General features: G+C 38.4%; 1 protein-coding gene across 4 annotated transcripts in view; it reads left to right on the top strand.

Moving 5' to 3' along the window:
• EPB41L4A (erythrocyte membrane protein band 4.1 like 4A) overlaps window positions 1-23,066 on the top strand; it is a 134,987-nt gene that overhangs the window by 81,664 nt on the left and 30,257 nt on the right. For 3 of the 4 annotated variants that reach the window (XM_027712588.2, XM_039380765.1, XM_039380768.1), the window contains exons 9-13: window positions 291-354; window positions 10,340-10,431; window positions 11,389-11,466; window positions 15,140-15,285; window positions 21,242-21,323. In XM_027712588.2, coding sequence (XP_027568389.1) covers window positions 291-354; window positions 10,340-10,431; window positions 11,389-11,466; window positions 15,140-15,285; window positions 21,242-21,323 — 462 coding nt within the window. The remainder of the gene's footprint in view (window positions 1-290; window positions 355-10,339; window positions 10,432-11,388; window positions 11,467-15,139; window positions 15,286-21,241; window positions 21,324-23,066) is intronic. The other variant, XM_027712590.2, reaches the window with a different exon arrangement.

Raw genomic sequence — 23,066 nt, 5'->3', positions numbered from 1 at the left:
TAGAAAAAAGTATACTTGAAATTCTTAATATTTCTCTGTATTACGCAGATTTTTAATTCTTTGATAATCTAGGTATTGAAAACAGTAGATCACCTTTACCATACTCACGTTGAAGTGTTTACATACCACTAATTTTTTGCTGATATCTGGGTCATACCTGAAAAATAAACCTAACTGTGAATTCGTTTTTGTCTTTGTGTGTAAATATATACAACTTTATATTTTATGATGCATGAAATTAAAGGCTCATGAAGTTCTGTCTTGTCTTTTTTTTCTCCTCAACATTACAGGCCTAGAATTACAAAAGTTCACTTCAAGGAAACACAGTTTGAACTTAGAGTCCTGGGAAAAGATGTAAGTTTTTATTTAAGCCTGAAAGGATAAAGAAGTAATCTCAGGTCTAATGACGTTGGAAATTTTATATGTCCATCAAAGTCTAATTTATTTTATTGAAATTTACTGTAAGAAAACATCAAAGTGAAATTCATTGTATTGATAATTACTGCAAGAAAATAACATTATCCTCACGTGCAGTATCCTAGAATTGTAAGATGGTTTGGGTTGCAAGGAAGCTCAAAGATCACCTCATTCCAAACCCACTGCTACGGTCAGGGACACCTTTCACTAGACCACGTTGGTCAAAGCACCACCCAGCCCGTCCTTGAATGTTCCTGAAGTGGCTTGCAGTTTTGTTAAAGGGAGAGATGAAAGAAAGGTTTTCTGTCCACGCTTTGTAGCAAGGGGAAAGAACTTCAGCAGTACCGAAGTAGGAATTTTATGACGAATTTTTATCATTTTACATTGTGCTCTATAAATCAGACTGCTTCTGCAATGCCTTGGTATTGTGGAAGTGCTTTTAAAGTGCTTTTGAACTAGGATGCAGGGGAAGCTAATATTAAAAAAATGTGGATGAAGGAAAACTCAAAAAGCTGTTGGGCACAAAAGTAATTTTGTAGCTAGGACACAAGCAGCCATATTATACCGCTTGAAACCTATTTGTCAGAACTTAACATCGTGTGCTGTTAGGCCATTTGAGAGAAAGCAATCTTGGTTCCAGTGGAGCAAGTACAACAGTTCGATAGCGGGAGAGGAGGTTTTAAGGTAGAGTCAGTGTAAAAAAGACAAAGATGTTCATCACCTATGAAACCTGTGGGGTAGGGGGAGGGAGGAAGTGTTGAGGATGTAGGAAAAATAACGAAGTGTAATAAAACAAGTAGTTGCAGTCAGTCTATGAATTTTGGTATCTGATTTAGTTACAAGTTTAGTTTGAGGAATTATTTTTTTGAAAATACTTTGTATGTCTCTTTGGAAGATCAGGACTGAAAGTTTATAGTTTTAAGTGGTATTAACCTGCTGGCAGTAATCCCCTTTACAGTTTTTTATGTGTCTTCGTTCACCTATATAGTGGTTGTCAGTCTCATCTGTGATTTTTCCATGAGGTCTTTTGGTATGTTGAGTACATTCCGCAAAATATAAGTGTACCGCTGACTGGTTGCCTTGCTTCTGTCACAGACAGCGTTTTTTGTCTCCACAGATGTATTGGCAAATTTTGCCTTTGATACTCCCAAGTGGTTTGGTGTGGTAATCTGTAGATTTTCTTTCTGATGGTGTGTTTGTTGAAATAGGAGAACTGTTAGAAAGCTGGGGGAGGGAAGGGTGGGAAAACTTGTCACAGTGTTTCATGTAAAGGGTGAATGATAGTTCATGTATAGTTCACCTTTTACCTTTTACAAGTTTGAGTTTAACTTTGAATTAATTGCTTGGAAGTGAAGCTGCAGTTTCTGTTTGATGCCATATTTCTATAGTTTTTGTCTGAACCATGTGCAATTGCAAAGTTTTAACATGCCAAGTAGAAAACCTGGAAGCTTTAGAAAATGTGCCTAAATGTTGATGGCTGGTGAAAACTTACTATTGTGATCATAAGGCAGACATTTCGACAGAATTTAGTAGTTTCAAGCCTTGACAGGTACTTCTAGGAAACTGTTCAAATGAACGGTAAGTACAAGGGTGTGTACCATCATTAAATTCTCCTTGGCATCTAATACTAATTTGAAGTGTTTGTACAGTGCTTCATATCCTAAGAAGATCAGGAAAGACCAAAATGGCACAGAAAGATCTTCTTTTCCCTTTTTGTTAAGAGTCTGGTGGTACTTTGAACAAAATTATATCTTGAAATAAGTAAACAGTATCCTTAGTCTCTAGAGTAAAGCTGTTGTAACAATTTATGCTGTTCTATACCCAGAGGAGGAAAAGCTCATCAGTGTATTTGTATGAACGTATGTTCCAATACTCCTTGAAAAATTAATGCTCAAATTCATTTTATTCCTCTGGTTTTTTTGGAATAAATGCCATCACTTTGTCCTTCCGTGTGGGACATGGCTATATGTTAGGAGAGTAAATGTGCCATTTTCACTCCATCCTTCCTCCAGGGATATCACTTTACAGCCCAGGGAATGAATACTTTCCTTGTATCAGATGTGCTGTATCAAGTCTGGAATGTTTTACATGTTTCCAGTTAGCTGGAGAGAACTCCAGAAAATACTCAGGAAGAGTAGAAATAATAGGGATTTTCTCATTTCTCGAATGGAACTTTATGGCATATAGTGAGGAAGCTAACACCACCTAATGGAGCAGATTATTTCTGAGTGAATCGAGTGCTTTGTGTGAATCATGTTTTCCATATGGTAATGAAAACTGTGTAGGGTGTATTTTGGTTCATGTTTCCACACACACTGGCTGCCTTTATTCACGCTGACAGCCACCTTTCATGAGTACCCCTGCTCATCAAGAGGAAGCTGTTGGTGCCTTTAGTATCAGTGAAGTGCTGCTTTTTCCCTTGTGGTAACTTCTTTATTTTCTCTTCCTGAGAATTTTTTGAGATTTTTTCAAACCTACCAGAATGGTGTGGAAATGGGCATCCAGATATTCTTGACAGATGACAGATGTGGCAGTCTAAACGTACAGGTCCATATCATTAGGCTGCCTAAAAACCACACAGTGGAGTGTCTGTGTCAGCCCTGCTTGTGGCTGCTCATTTTGTTGTTTACATTGCTTCACTTCTCATAAACTTGGTGTTTACTGAGTGGAAATATTGTTGCTTAGTGTCTGATAATGAAGTAAGGTGCTTCGCCTTTTCTGTTTTGTAGTGTAACCTCTTGTACTCCTTCATATCTCTTCCATGAAAAGAATTCCTGTATATTTAACTTCCTTGCATTTTTTCCTGCATACCTGTTGCTATTGTGTACAAGCATGACCATCAGTATTTTTGTTTTATCTTTCACTACTTTTCTTGTATTATGTTTTGTCCCTGAGGCTATTGCCCCTTCATAAACAAAATACCGCCTTTAATATTTGTCCGTCCATGACTTATCCTGACATGTGAGACTGAAACTCTTTCACTGATGTTAATCATTCAATGAGTATTTCATTGTCCCCTGAGTGGACCCATGCTGTGAATTCTGAACTATAAACATGTTAGGTTTTCTGTGGCACCTCTAAGTATCGGCATGAAAATAGGAACCCTTTCCCTGCAAGGACTGCAAGAAGGACTCCCTGAACATGACAAACAATTGCAAAAAATTTGTGAAAATGAGAGAAGTTTTTATTTTCTTGCAGTTTTCTTTAGGAAAACAGAAATCCATCTAGCACCTGTGCACAATTCCTGGTAGGGATAGATGTCTGTTAAGCAACCTTGCTGGAAACAATCCAGCAATATAGGTGGCTGCCAAAGCCCTTCCCTCTCCACCAGCAAAACAGAGCTTGTTCACAGTGGATGCACTATGTGGAAGTGAGTAGTCGAAGGGGTGCACAGCACACCTTCTGTTACTTCCCCCATGTGAGGAACATGGCCGGCTCCCCTAGATTTTTCTCTCAACTAAGGACATGAAACAAAACACCAAAAAACATGCTTTAATAGAGTGTGTGGGCTGGGAATGCAAATGTAATAATATGCAGGAGTGAGAGATGTGGGGCTTTTTTTGCCTGTAGGTACCAAGCACTTCTGTGCTGTTCCCCACAACCCCATGCTGTTTTCTATAACTGCACCTTTTACTTCAGTTGCACTGTGTCTGAACATGCACATGAATGATTTCACTTCTTCTCAGAGTTTATGCAAAGCTTTTCATGTTTTTCATCTTTCTCATTCACCAAACCAGAAAGCATTCAATGTGCAAAGCGCTTGCTTTCATTATTTTTGTTGTAAAGGAGGATCTTTTTGAATTCTGAATTTTATATCGCAAGAGATTTTGAAATTTGGGTATTTTAAGTCAGAACAACCTCCAAAACTGTGCAGTTGAAAATGATTTACACACTTTCAAGACATGCCTTCCTCTGCGGTCTTCCATATTCAGGTGAAGAGGCCTATCTCAGCTGAATTCATAAAGTGAAATTGGTAAAGACTCTTCAAGAGCAATACCAAACACTGATGCAAATCAGAAGTATATAATACTCCCCATTTTGGTGACTGAAAGTTGTCTAAATACAGTATTTTTCTGTTCTTTTAAATAGTCTCAGAAAACCCTGTAAATATGCTTTATTTTTTTTAATCTGCTTTTCCTAAGTGTTAGAAATATGAAAAATAATTATATTAATAAAGTGCTTCAGCTGTACCTCTTCTTTTCCTATCAAACGCTGTATTCCATCTTGAGTTACAAGTTCTAGCCAGGAACTTTTAATTTGATATATTGCTCCTACAATTTCTTGGGAAGACTGAACAGGGTTTGAAGGTATATTCCTCCCAGTCTTAAGTCCAATTTAGCTTACGTACAATTTCCAGACAAAAATAGCATTTTGATCTTCCTTTTGGTTTAAGAATTTCAAGTGACTTTTGTATCATTTGCATTTGCACCTACTTAAGTCAGAGTGGTAGTGGAGGATGGAGGTGAGCCAGCACAGTGGTATTAATATGTCATATTTAGTTTGTTTTGATTGGTTGGGTGTTCTCTTGTCTTTTCTTAACCACTTTTTGAGCCATCTTAGAAGGACTGTAAGACTGGTTCAAGGCCTGCATAAACTTAAATTCACTGCCACTAAGGTGTTACTCTCAGCTTTTTTTAAAAAATTCTTCTTTAGTATTTTTTAATTGGTATAACACAAGGCAGAGATATGTTTATTGCAATTTTGACATGCTTTCTGTAAACTGGCACAGCTTTATTAATTTTAATCCCTGACTTGATACGACATTCTTAAAGATTGAGCTCGTCTAACAACTAATAGTACAGCTGAGGGAGCTGGGGTTGTTTAGCCTGGAGAAGAGGAGGCTCAGAGATGACCTCATCACCGTCTATAACTACCTGAAGGGAAGTTCTAGCCAGGTGGGGGTTGGTCTCTTCTCTCAGGCACTCAGCAATAGGACAAGGGGGCACGGGCTTAAGCTCCTCCAGGGGAAATTTAAGTTGGATATCAGGAGAAAATTCTTTACAGAGAGAGTAATCAGGCATTGGAATGGGCTGCCCAGAGAGGTGGTGGATTCACCATCCCTGGAGATTTTTAAACGCAGATTGGACGTGGCACTGAGTGCCATGATCTAGTAAATGGACTGGATTTGGACCAAGGGTTGGACTCGATGATCTCGGAGGTCTTTTCCAACCCAATCGATTCTATGATTCTATGATTCTATGATCATCTGTTACATAAACTATGACTGGTATGCATTATGTAAATATATAAAGACAGAGTATTTTCTATTGAAATTAACAATTAATAGTATCCAGGTAGGTGCCTAACCTGGCAAAGAGGATTGTTGTGAAATAGTAGCTTCAGAGCTAGTGTTAGTATTTCTGTTACATGTATGTGAATGTGTAGTACCTGAACATACAGTGTGCTCTGTAATGGAGCAAGATCCCTCCTTATGTTACATTAGTGGTCAGTGAGACTGGAAAGAATGATGTGTGTGCTGGCAGGGTTCCCACTGTGCTTTTGGGGCTTTCTTAATTCATTTTCTGAGCCTGGATTAGTGGGATCCCATATATGTCTTGTCATAAATTATACCAGCTAAAGCCTGCTCCGAATCATAGGTTTTCACCTTGTTTTTATCTGTAGGTGGATGCAGAGGAATGGATGTAAGACTGATGTGACTCTCTTTTCTTTGGACTAATCCACAGACTTTACAAACAAGGGATCTTCTGGCCTCCAGGGGGGAAGAACTGTCATTTTAAGGGTGTGTCTTCTCTTCCAACTGGACTTGAGCTTGCCCTCTCTGGGCACTGGGCTGTCTGGGCACAAAGCAACTCTGAGCTTGAAAGCTGTGTGATCAGACTGGCGTGGCAAAGCAAGCTGAGAGCTGTTTGCAAACCACAGTGTGGGCATTCCTGGACTAGTGTTGTTGCTCCACCAGTTCCAGAGGCATTTTGTGGTTAGGCAAAGCAGTGACCCCTCTTACTTGTCTCCTTTGAAGGCATTGGTAACCTGCTTTCAGTCTTTCAGTTAAGGGATGGAGGCATTGTGGTGTAGCACTGCACCAGTTGCCAGCTCTTTAGTGGAGATCTTAAAGGCCCTGCCAGATCAGTCTTCTGGATGAATTGAGGGGTAGCATAAAGCAGAGAAGGACTACAGGTTTGGCTGTCCATCTGTGTATAAGCTCGTGGTGTAGTCAGGCTATCTGCATCCACTGTTCTAGTCTCTCTCTCCTCCTATGGGTGAAAATAGTGGTGAGATTATGGCGCTATGAGCTTTAGCATGTTTTGGAGATTACAAGACAAGTTTTTCAAGCATCTAAAAGGAGACGAATGTTTTATGTTTGTCCTCACATTTTTTTAGTGTGTGCCCTTTTCAGGATTAGGAGGAGGTGAGTCAAACAGCTCAACAGCTGGACACTGCTGCAAGGGTTGTGCCTGTCCTTTTGCAGCCTCTGACCCCATTGTCCTGCCCACTCCTTTGCTTGTGCAAGTCACAGATGGGATTGAAAATAACCATACAAAAATGAGTTGTTTTCTACTTGTTTGATGAGCAAAATGGGCTTCCTGAAAGAATAGTCGAACACCAAAATGGTTCAAAGGAGAGAGGAGATCTTTAGAGTGTTCAGATGACCAGGATTGCTCTGGAAGCAGTGAGATTTCATGGTTTACAATGCCTCACCTTTAATACACTGGTCACTCTGAAAGCAACAGGATGAGTAGCCTATGGAAGTTTGTGAGGCACCAAACAACACTGAATGAGTTTAGAATTGTCATTTCCTATAACTCATTAGTAAAAGTATAATAGGTCTTTGTGTCTTTTGGTTCAGATATATGGGAATAGTAAGAAAAAAAACCAGCTAACACCCACTATGTGTAGGAAACCACAATGTTCCAAATGCTAAAAATGTTGCCTTTTATTGAAAACAGAATTTCAGAGTCTTAACAGGTGAGGTCATCCTCGCTTTACCTGTACAAATCAATTTGTTCTCTTAGGGGAGAGACGTTAAACCTCAAAGATATTACTGTTTTCAGTACTGCTTAATTTTCATATGTGCATTTATAAATTGTGAGGGTAATGGCAGTACTCTTGCAAGCCTTAAATAGTCTTAAAAAGTAAATAAAGTCCCAAATGTAGATGTACTGTAAGCACTGTTGTGTTGGACTTAGTTGCAGTAAGTTACTGAATCCTTCACAGATAAGGTGAGAAATGGTGAAAGAATTTGAATTGTGTCCTTTGTATTGGCATCGGGCATGAGTGTTTTAGGCTTTCTTTCTCTTTCTTTAGCAAAATTTAATTGCGTTATTTATTACGAACATCCATTTTGAGGCAATAGTTTCCAGGCATGTATTTTAATTTTGAATTCAAATAAATAAACCTGGGTGTGTTATGAGAAGGCTAGTCGGTCCGTCCCATGATTTTTAGGCATATTGTATCACTTTCCATTTCTGAATTCCATAACTTTTTGATAAATTGGATCTATAGGGTTGTGCTTTTTCTCTGAGTGCATTTGATTGCTGAATACTAAATTTAGATGTTTCAGCATGTAGTTAATCATCAGTCTTTTCCCTGATGGGAATCTTTCACTGAATACCAGTGGCATTCAAACTGGTCTAATAGTAAGTTGTGGCAAAAATACTTTCTTTTAAAAATTACCTTAAAAAAAAAATAAAAAATCACCTCTGGTTTTTCTCTGCCCGCTGAGATCCCAGAAACTCTCTCTTTATTATATAATTATATATAATTATATAATTAAATAATATATTTAATTATAAAATTAAATAAATTTAAATACAGCAGAGGATTCTTTGCCTAAAAGTAAAATTTAGGAGTGGATGAAGAAGGAGCGAGATCATGCATATTAAAAGTGAGTTATTGACTTTTTTCCCCAACAGAAGCTGAGTCATCATATTGCATGAAGTTTGCAATACCACAGGCCTGACTTGATATCATTCTTTAAAAGATGACTGTAAATATGTGGGTTTATATGAAATCACATCAGATGACAGTCTGGTATAAAAATTGTAATGTAAATCAGATCATGAAATCTGAAGCTACTGTTCTGCTATGTGTAAGATATGCAAATGTGAAGTACCTCTTGACATGTTTTCTTTAAAAGTTTTAAAATGTAAAAATACATTATGATCTTTCAGTGGGCAGACTCTTTTTCTAGTTGTCAGAGAAATAAGAGCAATATGGTTGTTATTGAAGTAATTTATTTTTCTCCTCAACAATTTTCGAGAGTCTTCAGGAATCTTGAATTATACTTTTTATAAATTAAACTTGTATTTGCTATAAGTTAAACTGTTTAATTCCTGTAAATGAAAGATGATGACCCCATCAAAACTGAAATTGTATTTAGAGGAACTGTAGGAATGTATTTATGGGAGTAATGTACTACAGAATCATGCATAACAGAATCAGATGAATGCTGGGTTTCAGCATTCTCAGTGGTCGTATGTTCTACTGTACTCCCTGTACTCTTCTTTCTTCATGTGATGTCCTGCAGAGGAAAATGTGCTTTTGAGGGGAGACTAGAGGATGATTTTTGGTCCTTGGCTATTCTGTGGGACTGTTCCAGCCATCCACTTAATTAAAATAAAGTATGGAAGAAAGTAAGGTCTTGTGTATGTTTTCAATTAGTGGGCTTTTTTTTGGTGGTTGTTTTTGTTTTTATTTTTTTTTTTGGTCAGTGGATGAAATCTCAATTATTCTAACCACAGGTGCAAAATTCTATCTTTTTTACTGTTATTTGTTTCAAGATGAAGGAAAGACTGCTTGAGGAGGGTAAATGTGATTTTGTGAGGCTGCTTGACAGCTGTTTATAGAGATATAATCTTTTTTTTTTTTGTTATAGGTGAAATTTTGAATTCTAGAGAACATACTGAATTAGTTCACAGTTTGCAAGGTGCTTGCAGTTCATCATACCTCATTAAATAGGGAGTGGGAGAAACCTGCCAGAACTCTGCCATATGGATGGCACTGCAGAAGTACAACTAATGCAAGGGCACAGATTTCCAAAAATCAGCTGCTGACAGTGGTATGAATCATACTGCTCAGTTTTGTTACAGATGGTGGTGTACTACGCTGAGGTCTCACACTGACCTGAGTGGGACTAGTCATTCTTTGTGCAAATCACAGATACAAACCTGAGCACTTAAATTTACCGTGTGACAAATATATGAAAGTGTATTATTTGTGCACATATTTGAATGTTTAGCCTGATGAAAACAAGCAGTATGATGTGTCTGTTCCTTTGTTTTGTCTTTTGGAAGTATTTTGTAGTTTATATATGTTTCACTTCTCTTTTCTCTGCCAGTTCCCGGAGATTAGTTTCTGAGCTGTGAATATTTTTTTTCCTTTAAGAGATTTTAAGGTGATTTTATGACTTGAACATTTTTCCTAGCATTTTTAATTATTCTGAGGTTAACTTTTTTTTAAAAAAAAAATCCATTCCTCTCTTTTTCCTAGAACCTTGGTTCTTCTCATATGTATGTTTTGTGCATTTTCTGTCGTTTTGCTTCATATTAGTTTATCATAAATTTTGGATTTCTGTGTTTCTTTCTCTTATTCTTGCCCTTTTGTAAACTGTTAAAGAGAATATTTTTGAATGACATCTGAGCTGCAGTTTCAGAAAACATCAGAAACATAATTTTTGAAAAAAAAACTTGTGTGTTTTAATTAGGAAAAAAGCTGAATCTGCAAATAAGAATGAAGGAACAGAAGTGTTTCTAGAATCTCCTTTCTCTTCTGTTTTTCAAAAAGTAAACCTCTTTTACATAAAGAATTCTACAGAATTATAGAACCTCCTTTCCTTCACATTGTTTTCTTTTCTTATGTGGATTGATAGGAGATGGTTGATTCTTGTGTTCAGCAGATGAGATTCACTTCACTGGCAGAATCCCTCATAAGAATACTGATTTGTTTTGTTTTGTTTTGTTTTCAGTGCAATGAAACTTCCTTCTTTTTTGAAGCACGTAACAAGGTCACCTGCAAACATCTCTGGAAATGCTGTGTAGAGCATCATACATTTTTCAGGTAAGTGATAGAGAAACTGTGGTTTCCTTAGGGCCACTACACTGAATGAGAACCTTATTATACATACAGAGTGTTGTAACGCAGGCTTGCTGTCTGAAAACATAATTTTACTTGTGGTTATAGAATGCTCTTAAAAACCAACTCCTTCCCTTTTCTTACAATGATGTGAAAGAGTGATTTTAAAATAGGGTAATTTGGTGGTTTCTTTTATCTTAGCATTCTTTTAAAAACAATATTTCAGGTTGCACAGACTAGCCTTTAACAGAAGTGTCCACAAATGTATATGGCAGGATTTAAGCTGCCATATAGATTTTTACATATTTATCCATCAAATTTTCTGTAGCATCATTGACTTGAGTGAGGCCTTTGGAATTCAGACACTACTGTTTCCTACAGTGCACAGAATTCTGGTTGGTTGGTTTTTGGTTTTGTTTTTTTTCATAGAAACTCATTGAATTTCCATAATGTTTTACTTACTTATTGGAGTGTATAAAATCTTCCCAATAGTGCACATCTCAAAGCACTTTATTTTACTGTTGCAAAAACGCCAAGAGAAATGTACAATGTCTAATTAGAACCCAAGTGTGCTTGGGGTTTACTTTAGCAGTGCTGTAAAGTAATAAGCTCAGAATCCCTTCTTCAGTGTCACTACTGTGGCATGGTGGGTTTTCCTGCTTCTGTGAAATATTAAGTGAAAGGCTGCTGGTGCGAGCAGTTTACACTTGACTCTGAAATAAAAAGGTATGTAGTCAAAAGAGGAGGGGATAAACAGGTGGCTTTGGGAGACTCTCAGCCCCAAAAGAGTCTGTCTGGAGGTAGGGATGAAGAGGAACTGGCAGAAAATAATTTTTTTTTGAGTCAAAAGTTTGTATTCTCTGTTCTTGAATTGGGAAGGGAACCATAATTGAGACCTAGCTATGTAATTTACTCTGTTGTTTTATTTTTCAAACTACACAGAGTGCCAGAGAATGAAGCAAACTCTCTGTCAAGAAAAGTCGGCAAGTTTGGGTCCATAGGTTATAAACATCGGTACAGGTGAATTTATGTAATTGTTTAAACTTCACTTCATTCCTTCTTCATTCGTTCTTTTCTCCTCTTTCCTTCCAATGAAAGAAAACCCCACCCAGACTATGACCCAAAGCAGTTCTGAAGACAAAGCATGAATCAGGGCCATTTTAACAGGCTCTCCTTGGGAGTCTGGCAGTTTGGGGACGAATGTAAGTTTCTTCTCATTCTCCAGATCCCCAGAACTGGTTAAGGTCCATAGTCAAAGTGAGAGCAGCCTTGGAAGTGCTTGAAATCAGTGTCTCCCTATAGGTCCTGAAATTATGTTCATATCCTAAAGGGGTTTTCCTGACAAGTAGGGAATACCAAAACAAGGGTGTATCTTTTCTGAGTGGAATAGGTGGCAAAATTGGGTGAATGTTCAAGTCTATAAGCCATGAAAGATGCTGTAAACTTCAGCCTAAGAGTGTATAGGGAGCACTGTTTTCACCATCACTCAAGAAATACATAGATGAAATACATGGATCATAATGAGTAAGGCTGATTAAGTAAATCATTAGTTAGGCAGATCTTTGTCACTGCCTGTGGTGGTTTGAAAAACCTTTTCTCTGATCTAGTAATGGGTTGCCCCACTGATAATACTGGACCAATCAATAGTCCATGTGCGCCCTACGGAAATTACATGCCCACAGAAACGGAAGAGAAGGTAGTGAGATAGTGTAGAAGGTAGGTAGCCATGATCTGAGCCACGAGGAGGCAGGGGGCCAGTGAGCCCCTCTGGGGGCCAAGGGCCCCCAGCCCTCAGCTGAGGCTACGGGAGACCCGGTATAGTGTCAAAGCTGGACCGGGTCCCTTAATCAAGAGCTGGAGGAGTTTCCTTACTGTCAGCAGCAGCAGAAGACACTGAAAGCAGCAGTGGAGCAGTCCTGAACAGAGACAGGGATGGCTAAAAGCCAAAAGATAGCCAGTAGCAGTGAGATAACGTGAAACTGGCTGAAAGATGCAGAGATGTTCCTGCAGGAGGGAGAGCTGGCAACAAAACAGAGGAAAACTCAACAGAGCTGGTTTGGGGTAAGACTGTATTACTTTCCCAAAAACCCGGAGACTCTCTGAAGAGGAGGGGTGGACTTCCAAACCCTTAGGGAGTCCCGAAATGCAGCAGCAGCTAGAGAGAGAGAAAGGGGCTGAAAAACCCGGACTCGTCCTGAGAGCTGAGCCAGGATGGAATGCAGAGGAGGTGGCCATGCCCTCTGCTGCTGCTGCTGCTGCTGCTGCTGCTGCTGTTTCTGTCACGCTGGCGAGCTGAGACAGAGCAAAAGAGCTTTGGTAAGACTGAACTGAAAGCTGCCTTAAATGCTCTAACCCAAGAGAAGTGAAGGTCTCCAAGGAAAATCCCTCGAAGGCTTGGACTCGGGGTTGGAATTTCCACAAAGTAAGAACAAAAATCTTGACTGCCATACTTAAATCTGCTGCCTTGGAAAACGTGGAGGACACTAACCAGTGCCACAAGAAAACTGAAATGAAGGAACTGTGGCCTGAGAAGTGACAGAAAGATTTTCTCTTTTCTTCTTAGACTTTTATTGAAGAAAAGGAGAAATTTAATATAATGTAAATATATATGTGGGTGTAAATAAACCTCTGTAAATATTATCCCCATTCCCCAATAACGAATGGTTGTGTTTTGTCTGAAAACTCTCCACATGAGGTGAAAAGAGATCAAGTCCATACCATCACTAAACCCTCTCACAGGGGAAAACTGTGGGAGGGGGGGGCTTGAACTTAAAAATTAGATTCTTGGGAGTTTCAAACCACCACACTGCCTCTTAGGAAGACTTTTGTGAAAACAAGTCTGAAAACAGTTTCTCCAGCAGCTCTTGAATTGCACTTAGTATCTCTGGTAGGTACTAATAGCTGTGTATAATAGTAGCTCTTTTACACTTGCTGTCAATCAATCAGAATTCATACTCAGCTGTTACCCTTGGATGTAAGATCTTGCTTGTAGTGCCAGTTCTGCGTCTGAGCTCGTGTGACTGAATCTGGTTTTCAAAACGGATCACTGTATGTATTCTGTAATCCAGACTATTTGGGTTATCACATTATCTGGCATGATCCAGCCAGTAGTTACAGCATTTTCATGTTATTTGAGAATCTTTTCTTTGCTTTGCATATCCATCAGCTTTGACTGTCTTCCCTCTTTGCCTTCGGACTCTGTTGTAGCACGGAAAGCAGTGACAATGTTGTGTATCTGTACACATCATTAGCTTAAAGCAGAAACCATAATCCCACCATTTGTCTGTGTATGTGTGGGGACCATAATATTGTCTTTTGGTTGGTCTTTTAGGTTTTGGTGTGGTGTTTTAATTTTTTTTTGTTGTTTGTTTTGTTTCTTGTTCGTGTTTGTTTGTGTGTTTTGAGTTTTGTTTTTGTTGTTTGTTTTTGTTTTGGTTTGGTTTTTTGTTGTTGTTGTTGCTGTTGTTTGGGGGGTCTTTTGGGTTTTTTTGTGAGGGTGGGGTGTTTTTAATCTTGTAGGTATTTCTCATTATGTGGCAGACAGTCTTCAGGAAAGCAATTTCCTTGTCTTAAGATCAGATACTTTGGAAGTATTAGGGGGAGTGGAAGATCCTGTTCCCAGATGTTTTGTTAAAACTGCTTCTGCTATTTACAAGACTGTCAAGTTGAGCAGAAGTGCTTTCTGGCTAACTTGGGAGCATCCATTAAAATGAATACAAAAAGAAAAAAAGCATTACTGTGATGTAGTGTTAGAATTCAGGAATTTTTGTCCATTAATTCTTTTACAAGCTTGAGAAGACAAAATTTCTGCAGTGCTGACTACATATGTAGGGCTATTGATGAAAATAGAATCAGTATTTAATGGAGTCTATTCACATAACTCAGGAAGTCTCCATATGTAAAACCTATATAGCTGCTTAGTACTTTCTAGTACAGTACCTGTTACTTCAAAATCATGAAACTGCAGATGTCAAGGGAGTTAATAGTAAAACTTACTTCTTTTGTGTAGTAAGTTTCCAGAAGCAAAAATGGAGTTTTGGGAAGGAATATGAGGTCTATTTTACATTTTTTTGATGAACACTATATTCTGCTTAGTCACGTGGAGAGGAACATTAAATGAGCACAAAATAGTGTATTTAAACTTAATAGCTTATGTAAGTTGTGCAGTGAAGAAGAGCCTTACTGTAGGTGGGAATCAGGACTTTTACTCAATTTGTTATAGTTTGGGTCTGGGCTAGTGAGAGTCCTTTATTACAGTTTGTTTTGCAGTCTTTGAGGTTGTCATTCTACATGGCGGAGAAGTATCCCCTTACTGGCTGGAACTGAACAATATTAAGTATGTTTTCCTGAGGTGAAAACTTACAGAAAGAATTCAGGAAGAAATAAAACTGCTTAAGAAAGTCATATTTTAGAATATTCTAAGTTAGACAAGCTCACGCTATTTTCACCTACTCCTAACAAACCAACATTTTGTTTTAGTGGCTTAACTCCTCTTGAAAATGCAAAATATAGAAGAGGTTGGCCTAACCTCTTGATGATTTTGCCAACAACTGATTCAACCCAAAATTCAGGGTAGTGCTACTCAGCAGAACCAGAGGTGGGATGAGAAGTGAATAGCAACAAAACATGCTACCCAAAACCCATACAGCTTTTTCCCAGTCTAAAGATCCTGTTTCTTTGATAACTTTTCCAGGTGTTTTTCCATGACTTTTTTTGTGTTTTCAAGTGGCAAAACGTCTTTGCGAATGACCAGAGACCCCTCAGTGCAGCTCCCGCGGCCTGACCAGAGCATTGAAAGAAGTCGCAGCAAGACTTACCCCAAAAGAACACAACAAACAGGTAAGTCTTTGTCTAGTCAGCCTGTGGAGAGATGTCTTATTTGATCTTGGGTTCATTTTGTCTTCTGCAGTTTACTCAGAACTGCTGCAGCATCCTCAAAGATCTCTCAGAATGGGTTGTGTCTTTTGCCTTAGGTTAGTGTTTATATCTAAACCTAACAGGGTATAAAAACTCCAGTTGCTGTGGCTTAAAGATGATAAAACCCAGTGTGTGTAGGTCTAACGTAAAGGCTGAAAGGGAAGTTTGAAAACAGGCAGTGACAACATGTTTCTTTTCAGGAGACCTGTCTATCACAAAAGAGTTTTATACCCGTGTGTCTTGGTTAGTATCCCATTATTCAGGCTGTTGACCCAAGGCGTCTCTCTTGTGCATCCTCAGTTCAAGAGCAGTATCCCTTTACTTTGATATTAAGTGGAACAGAAGTTAGTGCCATGCCCTTGGCAATTTTAACATGTCTCAAATGTCTGAGCTGGAAACCTATTCTGCATGCTGAAGATGTCAGGGAAAGCTGGAAATTTTTACTGGTGTTAGAGGAAGTGTGTAAGATTAAGCATGGATCACAGGAGTCATGCCTAGAATAATGGATGTTTCCTGGAATTTAGTAATAGAGATGTCAAGCTGCAGTTCTGCGTGTGATTACATGGATACGCTCAGCTTCATCTATGACAGAAGTCACACGCATTTTAGTTGAACTTGTGCATGAGTTAAGTGTGTGTATGTGTCTTAGCTGTCTGAGAAAAAACTTGTCTGGGCTTTAAAATATAAAAAATATTTATCTTTATTATGGGTTAATATACCCCTATAAACTTTTGAGAATCTATTTTTGAGCAGAGAGTAGACATACATCTCTGGAAACCTCCCATGTTTATTCTGGGTGCTGTCTTTTGACTCAAAAACAAAGCTAGTGTATTCTGCCTTTTAGCTGCGGTAGGTCTTGAAATGTAACATAATTAAAAGTATAGTCCTTGGAAAATAGGAGCAGTTTACAACATTTTTCTTTTTAATTTTTATTTTAGTTTATTTCGTTTAGTGTAAAAAAAAGATTGATTTGCTTTCTGATTCTGTTATCTTTTTGTTGTGTCTGCCAATGTAAGTGGGTGCCTCAAAGGTCAAGAAGCCATATACCCTTGAACTTAGTGACTTAGACTTTTGTTCATCTGGACTGTCCTATTCTTAGGGTAGGAGTTCAAGCCAAACAGCTTTTCCCACCCCATTAGTCCTCAGTTCTGTTGTGTGGAAATTTGTGTGGCTATTGAGAGGTAAAGTTGTCAGGTCTTAAACTGAAAATAATGTTTGCCTTAGCACAGGCAGCAAAAGTCAGTCTGTCTTGCTGCAAGGGTGTGCCTCTGTTTTGCTTTTGTGTGTGTTGTGCTTATTTTTTTTTCAGTCTCTTTGACTGAAATTGTGATGAAAACTGAAACCTTCCTGTAGTCTCTTCTGCTGATGTAACATGATGCAGAATTCTGTGTTTGCTCTTCTGGTGAATCTAAATACTCTGTTTCACTTTAAAATGAAACAGCTGCTTTGTCATCATTTTACTTATATGTAGTCGTGTAATCTCTATCACTCGCCTGGAGGTTTTGCTTTTAGTTCAACTTAATTGATTACCCATGTGTTCAAGTGTGCAGTTATTTTCCACTAAGGCAGGTGCATTATCTCAAATGATATTAATGTTAAATAAATTTGTTTCATTTCCCACTCAAAGTATGGGCTGAAGGAACAGAGCTATGTCATTCAAATTCCATCTTTCCCTATAAATAAGCATGTTTTGTCATCTTTATTTTTCCATTTTGTCTTTGGCTAGTCACAGTGATAAACCCTGAATACTCTCTCTCCATTTAAACAAGACTTTCAGAAGCTGAATGAAGTTTAATGCTGCTTCTCCTCTCTGTGTCAGAAAACGTGACAATCTATTGCATGTCACTAGGATAATCCTTCCCTTTTCACCAAAAATTGTTTTTGGATATAGCAAAGTCCATTTCACACAATAAATCAAGACTGTTTGATACATTTTAAACATAACTTGCTTAAATATATTAACCCAATGTAGATTTTATTTTACAGACTAATTTTTATCTTGGAAATTACCCTGGTGGTGTAATAATAAGCTTTATGAGTTACGTAGAAGTTTCCCTGACTGAAATGTTTGAGAGAATAATATGACATTTCTTTTTAAAATAAATATCCCTCTTGCATAATGAGGTTCTGCAGGTGGGTATTGTTGATGGTTAGTCCTTTGTTCTTGATGTTTCTTTTCTGGTATTGGATAACAGAATTAAATATGCCTTGTTCAACATTTTAAACAGGGTGATTTTAGTTTTGCATGTATTATATATTTCTTGAGGTATTTTCTGTGAAATGCCACTTGAATTAGGATCCAACTGGACATGGCTTATAATTTAGTTTTATGGAATGAAAATCAGGGTTCCATTTATTTTCCCCAAATCCAGTAACAACTTACAAATTGCTCTTTCTTCCACCTTTACTGAGCTCAGCATCTTTCCTCACTTGCCTCTTGACTTTTTTTCCTCTTTTCTTAAGACTGCAAAATAAAGTATATCGAAGGCTTCCATTCTGCAGCCAGTTCAATTAGCCTTTCTGGTTTTGGTTGGTTTTTTTCTTGTCTGTTGGTACCAATAATGGGACCAGCCACAGCAGTGTTTTTGGGGACAATTAGAACAAATGCATGACTGTAATATATGCAACTGGCACTGCCTCCATCATATAAATGTGTATGAAGTGCTAAAGCCTCCAGCCTCTGGCATCTCATTAAAATCGTTTCCCTTCTTTCTTTTCATATACGTGTTCTGGTGTTATAAACAGTTGTATGGTATGTGCTTTTTGTATCTATTCTTTCTGTCACCTGAAGGCTGAGGTTTAGCTATCTTTTGCAGAGCTAAGCAATAAAGTTTCCTTGTCTCTTTGGTCCATTAAAGTATGCTAAACTCATTAGGACTGCAGCAACTCGGTGAACCCTGGGTTAAGAGTTTGAGTAGGTGCCAAAATAATGATAGAAAGTATTATTTGTATTTTCAGTAAAAATATTTGGCTTTAACAGAGGGATTGAATACTGTGAACAGAGAGAAACTATCTTTCTTGTATAAAAGCCAGTGCTATTGATTGCTTCCCCTGATAGCATAGGCAATGCAGACAGTTTGGCTTCAGCATGGCAGATTATTTTCAGAATCCAGATTACAGTGGTTTAAAATGCAGTAACCTCCATTTTGTCACTTGCTTAATCCATTTCATATCTCAGTTGCTCTAGGGTTAGTTGAAAAATCAGATCAGGAAACTTCAATGGCTATGCTTTTATATCAGTTTTAAACTGTGTTTTTATGTTAGTGCATAGGAGTTTTTTTGCTGTATGTTCAGGCTGATGTTCAAGTTGGTGTTCAGTTAGAGAAGGGTTTTTTGTTTTGTTCTGTAAAGTCAAATAAGTGAAATATGTGTAACTTGTTTCATTTACTTTTCTCCCCATTTCATCTGAAAGAGAATTACAGTTGCATTTTGCTGTAATTGCAAACCATGAACTCAAACAAGATCTCTTGTTATTCTGCCTTACCCTCTTAGGGCAAGGCTGATAGTGTTCAGCTTTCCCAACAGTGTAAGCATTCATTATTCTTTTAGCTGAATGCTGGACATGAAAAGCTTCTTGGGAACATCCTCTCAGGGCAAACACTGATATGGCCAGACCTATTGCCATGGACCTGAGTTTATTCAGCGATGGAAAACACATTGCTCAGGGTTTGTTGTTGTTTGGTAGCTGAGGACTTGATTTGTCCCTGCCTTGTACTTTGGGTATTTGTATAAACTGGTGTAAAAAGTGCTGCCATTCTGATTTAAAAGCCAGGTGGAGAATTAGGTGTGGATATTACAATTACAGTACTGTCTGTATTATAATAATCCCTGAGCAATCACCGGCAGTCACAGTCTCTGCTCTGACTAACACACATACTGCCACAGATGCCTGTCATTACCCTACTTCACCAGCCTCAGTCATGGTAGGTAGAACTATTGGTCTGGCACAGTCAAAGTCATAAATCTTCTCCCAGAAAATTGTGAGATTGGGTTTAAAAGTTAAATTTTTAGGAAACGCATCTTGGGATGGTTTCATCTGTTTACTTATTTATTAACTTTGAGCTTTACACTTTAAAGTGTAATTAATTTAGATCCCTGGTTTTATAAAAGGATGGATGTGACAACTTCTGCATTTCATGTGTGGGGTGTGAGATATGCAAACCCTTGAGGCTACAGGCTTGGAAACTGATATGAAAAATAAATATTATCACAGAGTAGGCTGTGACAGTCCATTCATTTTTACAGGCTCTTAGTAGCACATGGTGCAAAGCATGAGCTCCTACTGCATGTTTTCCATTTGATCACACCATCTTTGCTCTCATGACTAGGTTTAAATACAAACAGATAATGTCAGTTAAATGGCTTTAGTTGATAAGAAACAGGCATGACAAGCTAACTAGCTTGACTGACTGCTATGGTTTTGGACACTTGAGTTTTTAAAAATGTAATAATCTGCTTGAATTGAATGCACAAATCAGCACTAAGATAACCATAAAAGGGAACTGAAGTGTGTGCATTCACCTTATTGGGAAAGTTCAGTACAGACAATACTGAGAGCACCTTATCTGACCAAAGGTAAACAACGAGGAAAACCTCCTACAAATGAGATGTTTGAGATTTCTGGCTATCTAAGGTATTTTGGAGAGACCTATTACCTTGGCATGCAAGAAACAGTGATATAGATAAATTATTCCCATGGTGTTGGCATTTGGACAGTTTTTCTGGAATCTGTTCTTTTATATTAAGTAATCTATATCATACATAGGTTGGTAGAACAGTATTGTAGTTAGTAAAAGGTACAACAGGTGGTACGTACTGTAAGTGTGGACAGAAAGCTCCTGATCGAGCTTGTTATTAGTACAAAAGAATTGTACAGCAAGAGCTTTCTTTTTTTAAAAAATCAAATCCAAGGTCCTTGTTGTGGATAACAGTGATATCAAACACAGCTATTACGAGATCTTGTCTTGGTAGAAACCTATTTCATATTTCTGGGTAGATTGTGCCTGTGTGCAATAGTCACTGGTATGTTGTCTTCGCTTTTTGTATCTTTGGTTTTCCCTCAAGTAAATACTTGTTAAAATAACAGAATAGAAACCAACAATGAGAAGCACCTGCTTCTTTTTTGAGGACTTACTAGAGCTGGGTGCTCCAAAAGCTGATGTGCTGAAATTAGTTCTTTTGTTTGAAAAAGTCGTATCTTTGCTGATTTCAATACTTTTGTGGACCATGCTATTATAGTGGTCCACGCTATTTTATCTTCTGGATTTGATGGCCTGGGAAGGGCAAGCTAAATGTATCTAGATGGAAAAAAATATGGTGAGAAGTCCTGAGAAATCCTTGTAGTTTAACTGTGACCTAATCCATTTTCACTTCATTACCAGTACCTTCCTCAAAGGTTGGACGTTTCTGCTTCCTGTTCTTATCTGCTTTATATTTATTTATTTGTGATTTTTGGCTGCAGACATTCTTCCGCTTTTAGAGGTCAGAGGAAGAATTACTGGGAAGTGACATCATAGCACCAATAGGAGCAAACCTGTACTCTCTTCACACCTTTCTTCTCATTGTTGACTGAGCAAGAAATTCCTTTCTGTTGACTATGATGTAATATCCCTTTGAGAGCAACATCTTCACACTTTGTCTTATGTGGAAGAGTAATGAATGCACCCATGTTAAACTTTCTTGTGATCTGGTACCATTAAAATTAAGGATGAGACACAAAAGTGTGATCCTCATACATCCTTAGCAAGTAGAGCATACACCAGATGTCTTGTGTGTCATTTTATTTCTCATGCTGCCCTGTGTTCAGTATGTTATTATGCTGAATAGATGTGCAAGCATTTATGCTGCAGGACTGTTCTGTTTTTGGCTCTTTTTTCAGGTTCTAAAAACATGAGCCAGATTACAACAAATGGGGAAAATGAAGGAACCACCAAAATTATTGCACCTTCTCCAGTGAAAAGGTGTGTATACCAGCATTTCCTTACAGCTTGTAACAGATTTCATATTGCATTGGATAGAGGAACACATTTAGTAATATTTAGTAACAGTTTATCCTGCCCTTGAGTTCAGTACCATCTGATCTGCTGTCAAAGGTCAGAAAGTGTTGCCCAGTAATTGATTTTGTAAAACCCTGATGTTCTGATGAGTGTGGAACAGGGATTTCAAGAGACACAGGGTTTGGAAACCATAAATCAGCACAAGTTAATGGGAAGGCAGACAGTTCCGGGTTTAAATAGGAAAAAAACTGTTAATGACCCAAAGGGCACTGGTCAGGATAGTCCTACTAGTCCCTCGCCTGAGAGCTGTGGGCTGGCTGTCAGAGCCCTCAGGGCAGGGGTCTTCTGTCACTGAACTAGGCAAGCTGTGCTTGGGGTGTGTGGGCAGGGAGGAGCTTAGCACGGGCTCTCCTCCAGCACTGCTGTTAATCTGTCAGTTGATTAGCCATTACACTGTTCAATTCCTACAAAACTCATGAGCGTTTCTTCCTGATCCATAGAAGTAGTGATTTGCCAGGGCTCCTCTGAATTTGTGTGGTCTGCTGTGTCTAATTATTAGTGCTGAAGTGCACATCTCTAATTATTAGGCATATTTGAAAGCAAGAGGTAAGGCTCAGTTCCAGAAAGGAGTTGATATACCCACCATTAATTTTAGGTGGAATTTGTTTACCTGAGTCAGAAAAAGAGTGATCTGACAAAAGAATGAGTCAAAAACTCAACACCTCACTTTTTTATTTAGTTACCTGAATGTCTGTCTCTGCATCCTCAGTAACCCTGACAGTTTTGGGGTTTTTTTGTTTGTTTGTGGGGTTTTTGTGTGGTTTTTTGTTTGTTTGGTTGGTTGGTTGGTTTTTTGTTTCTTTGTTTTTTTTAACTGTGTAACTCTGAACTTGTCTCTGCAATGAAGGTATGGGCTTCACAGGCTAGGTATCTGGACTGACGTCTGAAGAAGGGTCTAAAATATTTACCACAAAATACTTAGTGAATAGTGTTTTCTATTGCCTAATATTTAGAACAGTTGACCTCCAGAAGAAGAGCTGTGCTGATTTAAAGGTAAACCGGCAGGGGAAATAAACCCAACTCAAAAGAGAGATTGTAAGTCACAATAACAATTTAATAAAATAATACAATAAGTACGATTATACAGACAAACAATTGGTTTTAACCCACAAAACCCAAATATATAACCCAGCACCCTGGGGCATGAACAGAGTGATGTTCTTTGGGCCCCCTGAGTCCAAAGTAAAAGGAGAGGGGAAAACCTGTTGGTGAGAGTGCTGTTGCAGTCTGGTCAAGAGTGGTGATTGCAGTCCGGTTGAGAGTGATGGTTGCAGTCTGGTTGAGAGTGGTGGTCTACAGTCTTCCTCTCGATCCCATGAGTGGTTAAAAAAGTCCCAAGACCCTAAGATCCTCCAGTTCAGGCAGGAATGCCCAGCACTTCCCTCAGGGCAGGGAGTTCCACAAAGGGTGTGAGGACAGAGGGCACCCTCCTATCTCACAGGCCTCTTAGCACCCAGTTTATAGCTTGAGGAGTCAGGCTGCTCTGGGTAGATGGTGTAAATGGTCTGTTGAGAACAATTTCTGGGAAATGGCATGGAAGGCTATAGAATACACAGTTTTGAGTTACACCCATCCGGTGATGAACTGGTCCCAGCTGTTCTAGCTAGGACAAGAGCTGAGTTTAATTTCTTCCTCATTTTGAGGGAA

The sequence above is a fragment of the Pipra filicauda genome, unplaced genomic scaffold (assembly GCF_003945595.2).
Source record: "Pipra filicauda isolate LSUMZ 115617 unplaced genomic scaffold, ASM394559v2 scaffold108_size2327098_pilon, whole genome shotgun sequence".
NCBI lineage: Eukaryota > Metazoa > Chordata > Aves > Passeriformes > Pipridae > Pipra > Pipra filicauda.
This window is presented reverse-complemented; position numbering and strand designations above follow the sequence as displayed.